The 17974-nt window shown below is 35.5% G+C and overlaps 1 protein-coding gene across 1 annotated transcript in view; it reads right to left on the bottom strand.

The window, feature by feature from the left end:
• The window catches only part of COMMD1 (copper metabolism domain containing 1), a 189865-nt gene that overhangs the window by 103615 nt on the left and 68276 nt on the right, over positions 1 to 17974 (bottom strand). The window contains exon 2 of the mRNA XM_043603474.1: positions 3454 to 3735. Coding sequence (XP_043459409.1) covers positions 3454 to 3735 — 282 coding nt within the window. The remainder of the gene's footprint in view (positions 1 to 3453; positions 3736 to 17974) is intronic.

Below are 17974 nucleotides of genomic sequence, written 5' to 3'. Positions count from 1 at the left end.
TGGCTGAGGTCAGAGAGGTCTTTTCCTGCTTTCTCCTCTAGGGTTTTGATGGTTTCCTGTCTCACATTCAGGTCCTTTATCCATTTTGAGTTTATTTTTGTGAATGGTGTGAGAAAGTGGTCTAGTTTCAACCTTCTGCATGTTGCTGTCCAGTTCTCCCAGCACCATTTGTTACAGAGACTGTCTTTTTTCCATTGGATGTTCTTTCCTGCTTTGTTAAAGATTAGTTGGCCATACGTTTGTGGGTCTAGTTCTGGGGTTTCTATTCTATTCCATTGGTCTATGTGTCTGTTTTTGTGCCAAGGAATCATAAGCTTTAAAGAATACTGATGCCCAGGTTCCATCCCCCTAGATTCTTATTTAATTGGTCTGAGCAATGTCCTAAGCATGAAAAATTTTAAAGCCCCACAGGCAATTCTTATGTGCAACTATTATTGAGAACAACTGATTTTAAATGACATAAACTGAAAACAGTAATTTAGTTGTTTTGGGGTATATAAATACACATACATGCATGTACACATACACACAGAGTTCGAAAAAGTTGGTCACTCTTCTTGGAAGCAACCTCTTAGTATCCTAGGCTCATCACTTCTCTCACAAGCTCATTCAATGTCTACATATGAAAATAACTTTGACTTTGTTACCTATAGATGTTCTAAAAACTGGAAATATGATATAGTGGATTACTTCACAAATAATATTCACTTAGAAGCTGACAGAAGAACTAACCAAAGATCCAGGTCTCACAAAAACATTTCCTGTAAGATCGGGGCTGTATATTTTATTGCCGGAATAGGTTAAATTATTGTTTACTTCTTTTTTTTACAACTTTTCTTGTTAAGAATATATTTGCATTCAAAGCATTTTGTGGGTTAAAGAGCAACTTTAATCATTTTCATGGTAACCTTTTTTTTTTTTTTTTTAAAGACAGAGAGAGTGCAAGCAGTAGAGGGAGGGAGAGAGAGAATCTTAAGCAGGAGCCACATCCAGCACAGAGCCCAACATGGGGCTAAATGCCACGACCCTGAGATCATGACCTGAGCTGAAATCAAGAGTCAGATGCTTAACTGACTGAGCCACCCAGGAGCCCCAATAGTGACCATTTTTTAAATCAAAAACTTTGAAGTATATGTAATGTCCAATATAGTGCACATTTAAAGTATACAATTTCATAAGTTTTGAAATATGCATACACCCATGAAACTGTTGCCACAATTAACATAATAAATATTTTTATCACTTTTAAAAGTTTTCCCACACTCCTTTGTAATCTAATCTATCCCTCCCTCTACTCTTAACCTAGACATATACTTTTTGTCATGATTACTTTGCATTTTCTAGGATTTTATATGCGTGAAATCATATATTATGATAAAAAGTTTATATCTGGCTTATTTCACACAGCAAATGACTTTGAGATTCAGCCATTTTATTGTGTTTATCAGAAGTTCTTTCCTTTTTATTGCTGAGCAATATTCCTATCAATACTGTTGACTACCATATTGTACTACCAACTTGGTTTTTTGGCACAGAATATTGTGAGAAGCTAACAAAAGCTCCTAAATGTTGGTGTGAATGTTTTTTCGAAAAAATCAATTTAGTGATTTTCATTTTACTACGTTAGCTCTGTCTAAAACAAAGTAATGTATTTATCTCAGATACCTTCTCTAGAAATTGGGGATATACTACCTCACCTGTGTAATTCACCTTAGTAAGGGCTTATGGACTCTCTGACTTCTAAGACCTGTTGATTATATTGTGGTACGTAAACTTTCTAGAAACAGCAATGCCCACTTATTTACATATTGTCTGTGGCTGCTTTTGAGCTACAACAACAAAGTTGAGTACTTATGACAGAAACTATATGGTTGTCAAGTATAAAATATCTCTCCACTTAAAAGAGTTTACCAACCTGTTCTAATTTATCACAAAATAACCCCGAAGCTAGCCAACAAATTATTTGTAGTGATTTACTGATTGATAAAACCATTCTACACACACACACACACACACACACAGAGTAGAATGTCACTTTGGATAACAAGATCAAAGAAAATATTTTAAATATGTTAAAGTAGATTTAGAAATACCTATAGCAGTACCCAATAAATTCAGATGATATGTAAGTTACTAAAATCAAAAGGCACATAATAAACCTGAGTTCAAACAGTAAGACAATATCAAATTAAAGAAGTACTATAATAGCTTTCTAGGAATGTCTTAAAATAGATATGCATGTTTTCAATTCCTGCCCAAATGATAAATATTTAAAGACAAAATGAAATAATCACTATTGCCAAATAAAAAATGAACAGCCTGGAAAAATGGTTGGTAAACTTAGATATCCAAGTGTACTTATCACACCTTTCTAATCTGTCAGATTTTTGGTCTAGAACAATAGAAGGAAGGCATATTAACACAATGGTTAAAAAAATGGACTTTAGGGTCAGACAAACCAAAGTCAATAAAAGCAACAGCACTATTTTACAATAACTAAAGAAATGATTCTCCAAACGTATTTTGTAAAAGAATTATTTTTTAAGAGGAATTACATTTTAAATTAAAATCAGTATCATTATAGAACTACAAACACTGAAAAATCCTAAGGGAATATATGAGGGGAACTGACAGCTAAAAAAAATGCTCATCCCTAGAAGAAAAATAAATTTCTACTATAGAATGTAATAGAAGCACTTATTTGATTATTCATCTGAAAATAAATCTGGTTGGCTAATTCAGTGATCTGGGTTTTCTCTTCCTAATTATGGGTTGCTGCTTTTTTTTTCTTCCCCCAAAGACATATACCAGGTCATTAAAAGTCTGATCTGGCATCATCTAAAGCACAAACTGAATGACTTCAGGAAAAACAATGTAGATGCTAAAATTACCTGCTATAATGACTATGGAAACTGCAAGAAAAAGAGGAACTGTTTTGTAAATAATCAAGATCACATTAAAAATTATTTGTGGGCTCAAGGACAGAGATAGCACACTTAGGGTCTTTAGGAACAACACATTGCTGTAATTAAGATGCACTGCCTCCTATATCTGACTGCCCATAAAGATGACTGGGTGAGACAGTTTTGTTCTGCGTCGTTTAATCTCAATTCCTGGTCTTTATTTAGCACCTCTATCATTGCTTTGGAGATTCTGAGCAAATGCCAAGAATTCTGAGCAAATGCCAAGAATTCTGAGATCTAACCAAAATGGAATGGTGGCCACTCTCTGTGCAATCACCTCATTGACTCATTTTGTTATTCTGAGATAGCTGCCAGGACCATGAGGCTGATTTCCAGATTCTATCCACAACGAGGAGTATCCAAATTTTTCAGATGATTCCATATCTGAAAAGGGATTCTAGGAAACAGAGTCTTTTCCTATTATTTTTATCATCTAATATGTAATAGGAAATGTAGTTTATAAAAGGAAATTGATTGAAGTTGGGCTCACCTGTCCACTTTTTCCTATTTCCAGCTCCATTATCGCAACAGGGGTATGTATTTGAGCTGAATGCCTTGACTGCGATTTGCCATCAACTCTCCAACTCAGACCTCGAAGCCCACTGTCCCAACGGCTCTGGTTCATGAGGCTCTCTCGAATTTTTGTCTTATGGCTCTTCCAGAATTTGGAAATGACAGCAGCTTGGTCACATGTGATCCCACCTTGCTTTTTGGTTTGAGCAGTCAAGAATGCCTCCAACTGGTTGAAATCCATGTCTGCAGATGCAATTGACTATAAAGACAGAAAAAATTATATAATTTGAATTTGGTAAATAACTAGAAAAAGATAGCTTAACTACAGATCATATTTTGAATGACTCTAATCACTAAATCAGCTTTCAAAAAGCGTCATTAAATGACAGTAATGAGAACAAGCTCTTTAAAAGAACAAAAACATTCTTTTTACAAATATTGAGTATCAGAAAAGCTACTTGCTGGGGTGCCTAGATGGCTCAGTCGGGTAAGCATCTGACTCTTGATTTCAACCCAGGTCATGATCTCAGTGTCATGAGATTGAAGCCCACATCAGGCTCTGCACTGGGCATGGAGCCTGCTTGAATTCTTTCCCTCTACCCTGCTCGTGTTCTCTCTCTCTCTCTCAAAATAAATATTTAAAAAAAGAAAAGAAAACTACTTGTTAAAAATTCCATGTCACTCAAATTCTATATCAATAACTAGAAACTAGTTCTTAAATACCAAGTTCCATGATGGGAAAATAATAAAATTAAATAATTAAATAATAAAACAAGAAAATGAATTAACTCATCCTCTGTTGAAATCTTATATAATTTCACAATGCCTTATAGCCAGGCTTGGTTTGATATACTACGACTATACAATGCCTTGTCCATAGAAGAACTAAGTACATTTTGTCAAATGAATGCATTATGTTAGCTGTGTAGTCCATCTTCAAATAGCTCATTTACAATACTACTAGTCTAAAATTGCATACTACTCTACATTTCTCCATAAATTTTCAAAATTTAATTATCATTGCTGTTTTGTGAATAGTAAGCTGCTAAATAAATAAACTGAAGTGGAAAATCATCAAGGGTCTGTGGCAATGGAGCCCTGGAGAGGACAGTGACTTAATGATTTGGTCTCAAGATTTTCCTTGCCTCTTCTTTGGTATATCCTTATCCTCTCCTGGCCACTGGGGTTGGCATGAGCTCTAAACCAGACAAATCATAGTAGCCTCCTTTCTCTGGAAACAACAGCTACTTGAAATCAACTTCTCAATTTAGAACAGGAGTAGAAATGGTCTTTCCTCTTGGAATCCTGGAAGCAGAAGGCTATGAGGCTGGGTTGCAGACTGCTATCTTTGATCTGTTGGCAAAGGCCTGATTGCAATAAAAAAGAACAAAGCCAAGCAGAGATGAGAGTGGTTGTAATGGAATGATATCCCTGCTCTATAATCACCAAAGCCCTGGTTCCTGTAAACCTTTCTTTAGTTTTGTATGTTATCTCAGCATCCTTTCTGCCTACAGGTACCAAAAAATTCAATTTAATATTCAAGACAGTTTGAGCTATATTCCTATCACTGGAAACCAACGGTCCTGACTACACTTGGGCAGTAGCAGTGAGAACAGAGGAGTGTAAAGGAAGACAGTGTACAGGTAGAATATAGGTAGAGGAAGTAGAATTGGGGCTGAAAGACAATCATACTGCCTTTCATTCTTCCATTAACATAAAAAAGAATTGTACGATAAATATAACAACTTTCTGATAAAGATATTTCACCGTATAATTTAATAAACATATATTGAATACCTGCCTATTTACCTGGTATGAGGACCCAAATTCTCTAAGGCACTCAATAGAAATATCAATTTGTATAATGTACTATAATGAAGTCAAATTATTTCAGCTGGCACTTTGCTTCACAATATCACACCACAGCATCAGTGATTTATATCATTCTTTTCCTCAAATTATATCTAGATATCCATTCTGATATAACCTTACCTGTGATAGCATTTATTTTGGTTGGGTCCCAGTCGATTATATCTTGAACTGGGGTTAATTCATCCAAATTTAGAATAATCAGAAATTAAATAAGGAACTGGTTCTGGTTCAAGTTCAAAGTCATCAGTTCTCATTTATACCAAAAATATCTGAATAGCTACCATGGAACAGACACTGTTTAAAGCATGCCCCCTCTATCAACCAGTAGCCTTAGCTGGCAGCCTGGTACTACTCACTTATCCCTTATTCTTCTCTCTCCTCCACAACTTGAATTAGTGGTTCTCAACACTAGCTGCAAATTAGAATCACGAGGTACATTTTTAAAATATCAATTCCCAGACTCTATCCCAGAACTTCTGATTTCTAAAAATCCTAAATTGGGCCCCAGGCATTGGCATTGTTTAAAAGCATGCCAAATAATTCTAATGAGCAACAAAGGTTAAGAACTAAGCCTACATTTTGTTCATTAACTTCTACTGATTTTTATATCTGAAATAATTCTCCAATAATGTGTCTCCTCTGCTCTGTCCCTACTACCAAGCATAGAATACTCGAGAGGCCACCATCTTGTACCTAAACTAGGCTTGTACTTTGTACCTCCTCAAGTCTATCTTCTATTACCCACCAAAGTAATCTATCTAAAATGTCAATAGGATACTGTCACTTCCCTGCTTTAAGGTTTCCAAGAGCTGCTACAGTGGTTATCAGTCAATTATAAAACATTCCTATGTAAGTTATAAGTTACAAGTAATGTTATTAGTAGTAATAAAAGTACTGAAGTTTGTAAAGATTTATTTTTATAAGTATAAACTGGAGGGTTTTCAAGGTTAACCTTATATTAACAATTCTTGCCTTATTTTTTTCAAATTCTTATTTATTTATTTTGAGAGAGAGACAGAGAGAGAGAGAGAGAAAGTGTGTGGGAGGGACAGAGAGAGAGAGAGGGAGAGAGAGAATCCCAAGCAGGCTCTGCACTGTCAGCACAAAGCCCAATGTGGGGCTTGATCTCAAAATCAAAATCAAGAGTCAGATGTTCAACTGACTGAACCACCTAGGTGCCCCAATTCCTGCTTCATTTTAATTGTTTCGTTGAATGTAAGGAAAAAAACAGAAAATTACGAACATAAGAACTCTACATGGGAATAAATCATGCATATTACTATTTGTTAAGTGTGTCACAATGGAATAAAATATTGAAAACTGATCATCTAGGGTAGTGGTCCTCAGCAAGGTAGTAGTGCCCTCAGAAGTCACTTGAAAAATGTTGGAGCTATGTTTGGTTTCACAGTGACTGGAGTGCTGCTGGCATCTAGCAAACAGGATCTAGGGATGATCGGCATCCTACAGTGCTCAAGAAAATGAATTGACAAACTTTCTATAAAGGTGTTACATATTCCTCCTTTTTTTTGTTGTTTTTTGGTCCAACTCTCTAAAAATAATATAAAAACCATTCTGGGACACGTGGGTGGCTTAGTCTGTTAACCTTCCAACTCTTGATTTCGGCTCAGGTCATAATCTCACAGTTTCGGGAGTTCAAGTCCCGCATCAGGCTCTGCATTGACAGTGCAGAACCTGCTTGGGATTCTTCCACTCTCTCTCTGCCCCTCCCCTGCTCCCACTGTTCCTGTGTCTCTCAAAATAAATTTAAAAAAACTTAAAAAAAAGAAACCCTGATAATTTAAAATATACATATAAATAAATAAAAATATAAAGACTATTCCTAGCTCATAAGCTATACAAAAATAGGCAGTGTGGCCTCTGGGATGTAGTTTACCAACCCCTTCTCAAGAACATCCCATAAAACAAACAGACTCATGTCCCACATGACTTGGCAATGTTCCACTTAACATTATGTGGAAAAACTTGTTTATAATTACCTGAATCTAGAAATTAATCTTTTTTTCATTAAAAAATTTTTTTTGCAGTTTTAATAAACATCAAATTTATGGGAATGAAACTAATATTATTTGTACTTTAATTTGGTCAGAACTTTACAAACAGGTTGTTGAACGTTTTGGAATATTACCAATGGCAATAGCAACTAAAATATCTGAATTACCAATACATCTATAAAAGTCCATGTTTATTGCTGCACATTCACAGGGATTCTACATAGAAGTACAGGTATCTGTATGATTCATTACATGTTCTAATGCAGTAATGCTTTAACATTTACATTTTAAAATACATATTTCAAATTACTTTATTTCATGTTTCTTAGAACTTGACTTTATAGTACATTTATGTCATCGTTTTAATTTGTTAGAAATGATGCATGTTAATTTTATTATATATGAATTATAACTATAAATAAATTCTATTTAAAAATAATAAAGGGGCATTAGAAAATATTTACTACAGGAAGGAAACACTGGACCTCATAGATTTGAGAACCAATGAGGATAAAGTCCAAGCTCAACACCACAAGATCTGGTCTGGCTTATCTTTTGGTGCCTCATAAACTTCTGCTTCCCACACTTGCCATTCACATAGTACTAACCTGTTCGTAATTCTCCAACCAGAAATCCTAATATGCTACTTCTTTTTATGTGTCTTTGTTCATTATTCTAACTGCTTGAAATGTCCTTCCATCACATTAATTTCCATCAGATTAAATGTCCTTCACCAGATTAACTCCTATTTACCATTCGAGACTCATTTCAAGCATGGCTTCTCCAATATTCCTCCTCCCCTAGTAAGGTAAGGGCTCTTTTCTACTCCTTTTATATATACATATACATATACATATACATATACATATACATATACATATACATATACATATACATATACATATACATGGTTTATTTACTTATTTATTTATTTTGAGTGAGACAGAGAGAGAGAATCCAAGCAGGCTCTGCACCTTCAGTGCATGCACAGCCTGATGCGGAGTTCAATCCCATGAACAGCAAGATCACGACCTGAGCTGAAACCAAGAGTAGGACACAATTGACTGAGCCATCCAAGCAGCCCCCACTTTCTATTCCAAAAATGCCTAATATTTCTGTCATTATACTTACCTCGATGTAATGAAATTATCTGTTTACAAGTCTATTTCACCCAACAGATTATAATCTGTGAGGGCAGGGTCTACATATTTCTGCAATTACAGCATCTAACATAAGCCCTTGAATTCATGGTATAAAAAGCACTCACAACCGTATCAAAAACTATTTAAGCCAAAAATAATAAATGCTACAGATCAACCTAAAGTCTAGAATTATTTCAAGTCATCAATTTATTACTTTACAAAATCATCTCATGTATATCACAAACCATCAACTCTTAGATAAAGAAACAATTCCAAAGTGTTGATTTGTTTGCCTAATCTAGCCTTGCTGAGCAAGGAGCTCAGAGCCAAAGGTAATTTAGGCTACAAAATCAGAGGAAGGAGAGAAATTGAATAAAAAATAAAAATGCAAATCATCGTGTTAATATTATTGGCAAAATTAATGCTGCTAGACTATAATCATTGACTCCACATTATGTTACTGATAGTGGGCAGCTTAGAGAAATTGCTGGTCTCCTAGTCAACATAAAGCAGCATTATGCTAAAGATATATGTGATTGGAATATGATGAACCAAAAATAATTTTTAAATGTTAAAAATTAATAATTATAAATGTGAAACTGGAATTTCAAATCAACACAAAAAGTTAGGTAGGAGAAAAAGACAAAAAAGCATGCCAAGTTATTCAAGCCTACTTCAGAGAAAAGAAACAGGTTGATACATAAGCAATTCCTATCAAACTCCTCATAAGAATTTCTATATATACAGACAAAATTATTCTAAAATTTATACAGAAAGTCAAAGGAAATAGGATAAAACAATTTTGAGAAAAAAAAAGCAATAAGTGGGAGCAATCAGTCTTCACCATTTCAAGACTTAAGATATAGCTACAATAATCAAGATCACAGTATTTGCAGAGGGAAGGATGCATAAACTAATGGAAAAGAATAAATAACACAGAAATAGACCCACACAAATATGAACAACTGATTTTTGACAAAGGTGCAAAATCTTTTCAATAGAGAAAAGAAAATCTTTTCAACAAAAGGTAGTTGAGTAAGTAGATATACTTTAGGAAAAGAAAAGAACCTCAACATAAATTTCCTAACTTATGTAAAAATTAACTTAAAATAGATCATGGGCCTAGATATAACATAAAATTGTAAATGTTTTCTTTATATTTTTTTGAAGTTTATTTATTTATTTTGAGAGAGACAGAGTGTGTGCAAGCGGGCAAGGAACAGAAAGAGAGGAAGAGGGAGAATCCTACATCCCAAGTAGGCTCCGTACTGCTAGCATGGAGCCCAGGGCAGGACTTGATCCCTTGAACCGTGAGAACATGACCTGAGCCAAAGTCAAGAGTCAAATGCTCAAGTGACTGAGCCACCCAGGTGGCAGTTACCCAAAACTGTAAATCTTTTTTGAAAAATCTTTGTAATGAAGAACTAGACAAAGAGGTCCTAGATTTGACACCAAAGCATGATCCATAAAAGAAAAAACTGTTAAAGTCAACCACATCAAAATTAACTTTTGTCCTATGCAAAAAAAAAAAAAAAAAAAAAATGCTGTGAAGAGGATGAAAAGACAACCTACAAACTGAGAGAAAAAATTTCAAAACAAACATTTGACAAAGGACTAATACCTAGAATATATAAAGAACCTTAAAATTTCAACATTAAAAAACAAATTATCAAAAGGCTCTTTGCTTTTGCGTCAGAAAAACAAAACAAAACAAAAAACAAATAATCCCATTAGAAACTGGACAAAAGATGAGAGACATTTCACCAGAGTGGATATATAAATGGAGAATAAGTGCATGAAAAATGTCCAACATCATTAGCTATCACAAAAATGTTAATTAAAACCACAATCAGAGCCACTTGGCTGCTTCAGTTGGTACAGCCAACTGACTTTTGATCTCAGGGTCATGAGTTCGATCCCCAGGTTGGGTGTAGAGACTACATAGAAAAACTAATAATAAAAATAAATAAAACCACAATGAGATATCATTATACACTTAGTAGAATTGCTACAATTTAAAAACAGTGACAAGACCAAATACTTCCAAGGATACAGAGAAACTGGATCAATCATACATTGCTGGTGGAAATGTAAAATGGTACATACACAGTGCAAAAGTCTGGCAATTTACTAATAAAAAAATGTAACTACCATATGACCTAGCAATAGCATTCCTGGGAATTTATCCCATAGAAAAGAGGACATGGGTCCACACAAAAAAGTTATATAATACACAAATGTTTCCAGCAGCTTTATTTGTAATACCCCCAAATTAGAAATAAACCAGATGCCCTTCAACAGGTAAACAGATAAACTATGGTACATCCATACCATGGAATACTACTCTGCAATAAAAAGGAAATGGACCACTGATAACTACAACCTGCACAAATTGCCAGAGAATTATTCTGAATGAAGAAAGTTTAGGGGCGCCTGGGTGGCTCAGTCAGTTAAGCAACCAACTTCAGTTCAGGTCATGATCTCACGGTTCGTGGGTCAAGCCCCTCATGAGACTCCATGCTGACAGCTCAGAGCCTGGAGCCTGCTTCGGATTCTGTGTCTCCCTCTCTCTCTACCCCTGCCCCACTTGCACTCTTCTCTCCCTCTCTGTCAAAAATAAATAAATCATTTAAGAAAATTTTAGAAAAAGGAAAGGTTATACATTGTTTTATTCCATTTATGTAACACTTTTTGAAAGTTCAAAATTACAGAAATGGAAAACAGATTAGTGGTTGTAAGGGGTTAAAAAAGGAGTGAGGGCTCTTTGAGGAAGACATGGTCACAGCTGCAACAGAGCTCAGGTCCACCGGCTCCTAGAAAGACACTTGTGGAACAAGAGGTGGTGATTCACCAAATTAGAATTATCCTAACCAGTCACAGTGTAAAACCTCTGGAGAAGGTGTATGCTGACTTGATCAGGGGCTCAAAGGAAAAAAATCTCAAAGTGAAAGAACCAGTTTAGATGGGTACTGAAACTCTAAGAATCAGTACAAGAAAAACCTCTCAGGCTGAAGATTCTAAAACTTGAGTCATTTTTCAGATGAGGATCCTTAAGTGACTCACACTGACTTGCATAGTCCTTCTGAGAATGTTAAACAGATTACTTCCATCAGTATTTAGCCAGGAGTCAAGGTAGAAGTCACCACTGCAAATACTTATATCAACTATTTTAATAAACTGATTATCAACTGTTTGAAAAAAAGGAAGGAGTGAGGATGAGTGGGAGGAAAATGGATGTGGCTATAAAACTTCAACATAAGGGATCCTACTGGTAATGGAAAGTTCTGTATCCTGACAGTAGCAAGTCAATATAGTGGTTGTGCTATTGTACTATAATTCTACAAGAAGCTACCATAGGGTGTAAGTGGCCAAGTATACAAGGATCATTTCTTTCTACTATTTCTTACAGCTGCATATGAATCTACAAATAATCTCTAAGTAAAAAGTTTAATTAAAGAATAAAACCTGTAAAGACTTCTCTAGCTTCCAGGTTTCAATTCTATAATTATTTAATTTGGTTTATAGGGTGAATCATGACGAGGTACTTCCTCTACCTCTCTAGCTTTGTGTCTCTTCATCTTCCCCTACCTCTTACAATCTTTCACTCCATCGATCTCCCTCCATCCATACTGTACTCATTTTAGCTTTTTTTTTTTAATGTTTATTTATTTTTGAGAGAGACAGAGACAGAATGTGAGTGGGTTAGGGGCAGAGAGAGAGGGAGACACAGAATCTGAAGCAGGCTCCAGGCTCTGAGCTGTCAGCACAGAGCCCGACGCAGGGCTCGAACTCACAAGCTGTGAGATCATGACCTGAGCCGAAGTCGGATGCTCAACCGACTGAGCCACCCGGGCACCCCTCATTTTAGCTTTTAAAACTGCCGTTCTTTCCCTATCCTCTGGACCTTTGCCTATGTTGTTCCTTTTGCCTAGAACATCTTAGTTGTTGTTCCTTCAACTCCTTTTGTTGACACTACCTTTTTTTCAAGCTTTAATACAGATGTTACTGTATACAGGAAATCTTCCCTAAACCACCAAATCCAGAACAGGGCTCTCTTTGCAGGCTACATAGTAAAGTGGTGTTTATCACAATGTAGGGTAACCGCCAGGCTCTTACATGTAAGGGCTTGTAGAGGGCAGAGACCTTGCCCTGCTTGTTTATATTTAATCTCTGGCGCCTAGCACAGTGACTGTCACATAGCAGACGATCAGTAAATATATGTTGAATGAGTGAATAGTTGGATGGGTGTGCAAATGGCAATCTAAAAGACCTGGCTTTGACTACTCATCTAATCTTGGGAAAATCTTTTAGTATTATTGTACCTGGATTTCCTTATTTATAATATACAAATATAGAATGTGGCAATTTTAAAACCTGGTGACAAAATTCTTTGACCCTTTTCCCACTTGAAGTTAAGCATCTATATCCCATCCCCTGGAATAAATATGGGCTGTGTGACTGTTTATCCAAAAGATCATGGCAATTCCAACTACAGCTGACCCCTAGATAACACAGGGGTTAGGAGCAATGACACCCCCAGCAAAATTGAAAATGCCGGGGCGCCTGGGTGGTTCAGTCGGTTAAGTGTTCGACTTCAGCTCAGGTCAGGATCTCACAGTTCATGGGTTCGAGCCCCACGTTGGCCTCTGTGCTGACAGCTCAGAGCCTGGAGCCTGCTTCAGATTCTGTGTCTCCCTCTCTATCTGCCTCTCCCCTCCTAGCGTTCTGTCTCTCTCACTCTCTCTCTTTCTCTCAAAAATAAACATAAAAAATTTTTTAAAATAATAAGAAAATGCATATCTAACTTTTGATTCCCTAAAAACTTACACTATATTTACTTACATATATATTTATACTATACTATAGTATATATAAAAACTTATACTAATAGACTTCAGTTGGCCAGAAACCTTATTTTATCAATAACATAATCAATTAACACATATTTTGTATGTCATATTTTTACATACCATATTCTTACAATAAAGTAAGATAGGGAAAAGAAAATGTTATTAAGGAAATCGTAAGGAAGAGCAAATACATTTATTTTACAAAATCTGCATGTAAGTGGACCCACACAGTTTAAACACTTTTTGTTCAAAGATCAACTTTATATGACATTCTAGAAAAGGCAAAACTATAAAGACAGTAAAAAAAAAAATCATGGTTGCCAGGGGTTGGTAGAAGAGGAAGGGATAAAACAGAACACAGATGATTTTTAGAACAGTGAAACTATTCTATATGATAATGTACCGATAGATACACATCATTATACATTTGCCAAAATCCATTGATGGTACAACACCAAGAGTGAACCCTAATGTAAACTATGGACTTTGGGTAACATTGGTTCATCCATTGTAACAAAATACCACTCTGGTGCAGGGTATTGATTGTTGGAGAGGCTGTGCATATGTGGGCATGGGGAGCATATGGAAACTCTATACTTGCTGTTCAATTTTGGTGTGAAGCTGAAACTCAAAATTAAAGCCCTAAAAAAAAAAGAAAAAAAGCAAATTCAAAAAAGATCATGGCCAAGTGATGCTGTGCCAATTTTCTGGCTCAGGTTTTAAGAAACTTCAACTTCCATTTTGTTCCTCATAAGAGGCTTGCTCTTAGAACCCAGGCACTATGCTGTAAGGAGCTTATAGAGACTACCTTATAAGGACTCTGGCCTCTAGCCCTCGGCCTATCATTAAGCTCCCAGCCAAACAGCCAGCACCAAATAGCCAGTGAATGAGGTATTTTGGAAGTGGATCATCTAGCCTCCAGTTGAGTGGACACCATATGAAGACAGTCTTCCCCTCTGAGCTCTGCCTAAAGTTCAGATTCATTAGCTAAATAAATGACTGCTATTGTTTTAAAATAATAAATAAATAAGAAAAAAAACTGAACTCAAGATGATGCCTTTTTAAGTAAACTGCTCATTAAGTATCAAGTAATTAAAATTAGGAGGCTAATATTTGAAAATGGGAAACTTTGATATTAATCAATCCCAAAGCATGTTAGTCCTAAAGCAATCCCCTGTAATTTAATATTTTTATATAATCATTAATCTCTTCTTTCTGCTTGAAAGCAACAGTATTTATAGTTGGCACTAAAAATAAACCAGAGAGAATTCCTATTATTCTTTGGTAGACAAAACACAGCTTTTCCATTAAGCTTCCTGTTTTTTAGAGCAGTATTTCAAAACAAAGGGTCAGTGCTTAAAATAAACATAGCTAAATAGTATTTAGTGAGATATATACTTTCATACAATGTAAACTTCACGTATCAGAACAAAGTGATTCCATATTATCACCTAATTTGATGCTTCAATGACACACACTTCTGCCTCAAATTTTTCAATAAAAATGGAAATACCTCTCTGAAACTACTTTTACAAAGTATCCTTTAGAAACTATTAGGTTCCAGATACATTTGTTCTAATTTTTAACTAAGAAACTTTAATTTTTAGAGCAGTTTTAGATTCACAGCAAAACTAACCAAAAAGTACAGAGTTCCCACATACCCACATTCCTCAACCCATGCATACACATCCTCCCCTACCATCAACATCCACATCAGTGTGGTACTTTGCTACAATGGACAAATCAATATTGACACATCATTATCAACCAAAGTCTACAGTTTACATTAGGGTTCATTCTTGTACATTCTGTAAGTTTTGGCAAATGTATAACAACATGTATGCACCTTTATATACCACACAGAAGAGTTACACTGCCCTAAAAATGCCCTAAAAATTCTTCATGTCTCCCTCCTCTCCCACCAAAATATTCTATAAATGTCAATTAGATCTAGTTAACTGATTGACCTCTTTGGTTCAGCTATGTCCTCATAGACCTTTTGCCTATTGCATCTGTCCTTTACAAATAGCAGGGTGTTGAAGTTTCCCAAGTACAATAGTAGATTTGTCTATTTCTCCTTGCAGTTCTACCACTTTTTGCGTCATATGTTTTGACATTCGGCTGCTAGGTGCATACATGTTAAGGATTGTTACATCTTCTGGAAGAACTGACCCCTCTTTTATTATGTAATGTCTGTCTTTATCCATAGCAATTTTCCTTGCTCTGAACTCTGCTTTGTCTGAAATTAATAAAACCACTCCAGTTTTCATTGATTAGTGTTATCACAGTATATCTTTCTCCATCCTTTTACTTTTAATCAGTATGTGTCATATTAAAAATGGGTTTCTCATAGACAACATAGAGTTAGGTCTTATTTTTTTTTATCCACTTTAGCAGTCTCAGTCTTTTAGTTGGTATAAAACATATATGGCATAAAAACTGATACAACTGCCAAGAGAAAGATGAATCCACTATCATAGTTGGAGAATTAAACACCACTCTATTGGTAATTTAAAGATCCAGTACACAGAACATAGTTAAAATAAACAACACTATCAACTGGATCTAATTGACACCTACAGAGTACTTCATCCAACAGCACAATATCATTCTTGTCAACCTCACATGGAACACTGACTGAGACAGACCATATTCTCAGCTATACAACATACCTTAACACATAAAAAGAATAGAAACCATACATGTCTGCTCTCAGACAACAATGGAATTAAACTGGAAATCAGTAACAAAAAGGTATCTGAAAAACCCCCAAATAGTTAGGAATTAAATAACATACTTTTAAATAACACATATATTGAGGAAGTATCAAAAGAAATTTTAAAATATTTTAGGGGCGCCTGGGTGGCTCAGTCGGTTAAGCGGCCAACTTCGGCTCAGGTCATGATCTCACACTCCATGAGTTAGAGCCCCGCGTCGGGCTCTGTGCTGACAGCTCAGAGCCTGGAGCCTGTTTCAGATTCTGTGCCTCCTTCTCTCTCTGACCCTCCCCTGTTCATGCTCTGTCTGTCTCTGTCTCAAAAATAAATAAACATTAAAAAAAAAATTAAAAAAAAAAACAAGAAATTTTAAAATATTTTAAACAAAATTAAAATGAAAATATCTAAATCTGTAGGATGCAGTGAAGGCAACTGTTACAAGAGAAATCTATAGCACTGAATACATAATAGAAGAAAAGAAGAAAAATCTAAATCAATAATCTAAACTTTCACTTTAGGAAACTAGAAAAGGAGCAAATTAAACTCAAAGTAAGTAAAAGAAAAGAAATAAAAATTAGAGAAAAAAATCAATGAAATTGAAAACAGGAAATCAACTGATAAAATGAATTAAGCCAGGGGCACCTGCCTGGGTGGCTCAGTCAGTTAAGCATCTGACTTTGGCTCAGGTCATGATCTCACAGTTTGCGAGTTCAAGCCTCACATCAGGCTCTGTGCTAACAGCTCAGAGCCCAGAGCCTGCTTCAGATTCTGTGTCTCCTTCTCTCTGCCCCTCACCTACTCACACTCTGTCTCTCTCTCTTACAAAAATAAACATTAAAAGTTTTTTGAAAAAATGAATTAAGCCAAAAGCTGGTTCTTCAAAAAGATCAATAAAGTTGCTAAACCTCTAGCCAGGTTAACAAAGAAAAAAAAAGAGAAGAAATAAATTACTAACATCAGAAAAGAAAGAGGGGACATCACTACTGATCCCATGAACATTAAAAGGGCAATAAAGGAACATTATGAATAACTATATGCCCATAAGTTTGATAACCTGGAAGAAACTAAACAGTTCCTGTAAACTCACAATCTACAAAAACTCAGGAGAAATCAATTATCTGAATAGGCCTATGTCTATTAAAGAAACAGAATCAATAATTAATATCTTGCCAAAACAGAAAATACCAGGTCCAGATTGGTTTACTGGTGAGTTTCACCAAACATTTAAGGAAGAAATTACACCCATCCTCAACAGTCTCTTTCAGAAAACAGAAGCAGAAGGAATACTTTCTAACTCATTCCATGAGACCATATTATTCTAATACCAAAACCAGACAAAGACATTATCAAAAAAAACCCTCAAAAAAACCAAAAAAAAACTCACAAATATAAATGCAAAAATCCACAACAGCATATTAGGAAATTGAATCCAATAATGTCTAAAAAGATTTATACACCACAACCAACCAGGATTTATTCCAGATATGCAATATTCAAAATTCAATATTCAAATTTCAATTTATACAATCCATCATATTGGGGTGCCTGGGTGACTCAGTTGCTTAAGCATTTAACTCCTGATTTCAGCTCAGGTTATGAATTTGAGCCCCACGTTGGGCTTTACGCTGACAGTGTAGAGCCTGTTTTGGATTCTCTCTCTCCCTCTCTCCCCCCACCCCGACCAGCTCTTGCTCACACATTCTCTCTCCCTGTCTCTCTCTCTCTCTCAAAATAAATAAACTTTAAATATTTAAAGTTTGATGATATACACCATCATATCAACAGGCTACAAAAGGAAAATTATATGGTAATATCAATAGATGCAGACAAAGCAACACCAAATGCTGACAAGGATGTGGAGCAATAGGAACTATTACTACAGGTAGAAATGCAAAATGGAATAGC

This window comes from Prionailurus bengalensis, chromosome A3 (assembly GCF_016509475.1).
Source record: "Prionailurus bengalensis isolate Pbe53 chromosome A3, Fcat_Pben_1.1_paternal_pri, whole genome shotgun sequence".
Lineage (NCBI taxonomy): Eukaryota > Metazoa > Chordata > Mammalia > Carnivora > Felidae > Prionailurus > Prionailurus bengalensis.
The sequence above is the reverse complement of the archived record's forward strand: the minus strand, read 5'-3'. Positions and strand labels throughout refer to the sequence as shown.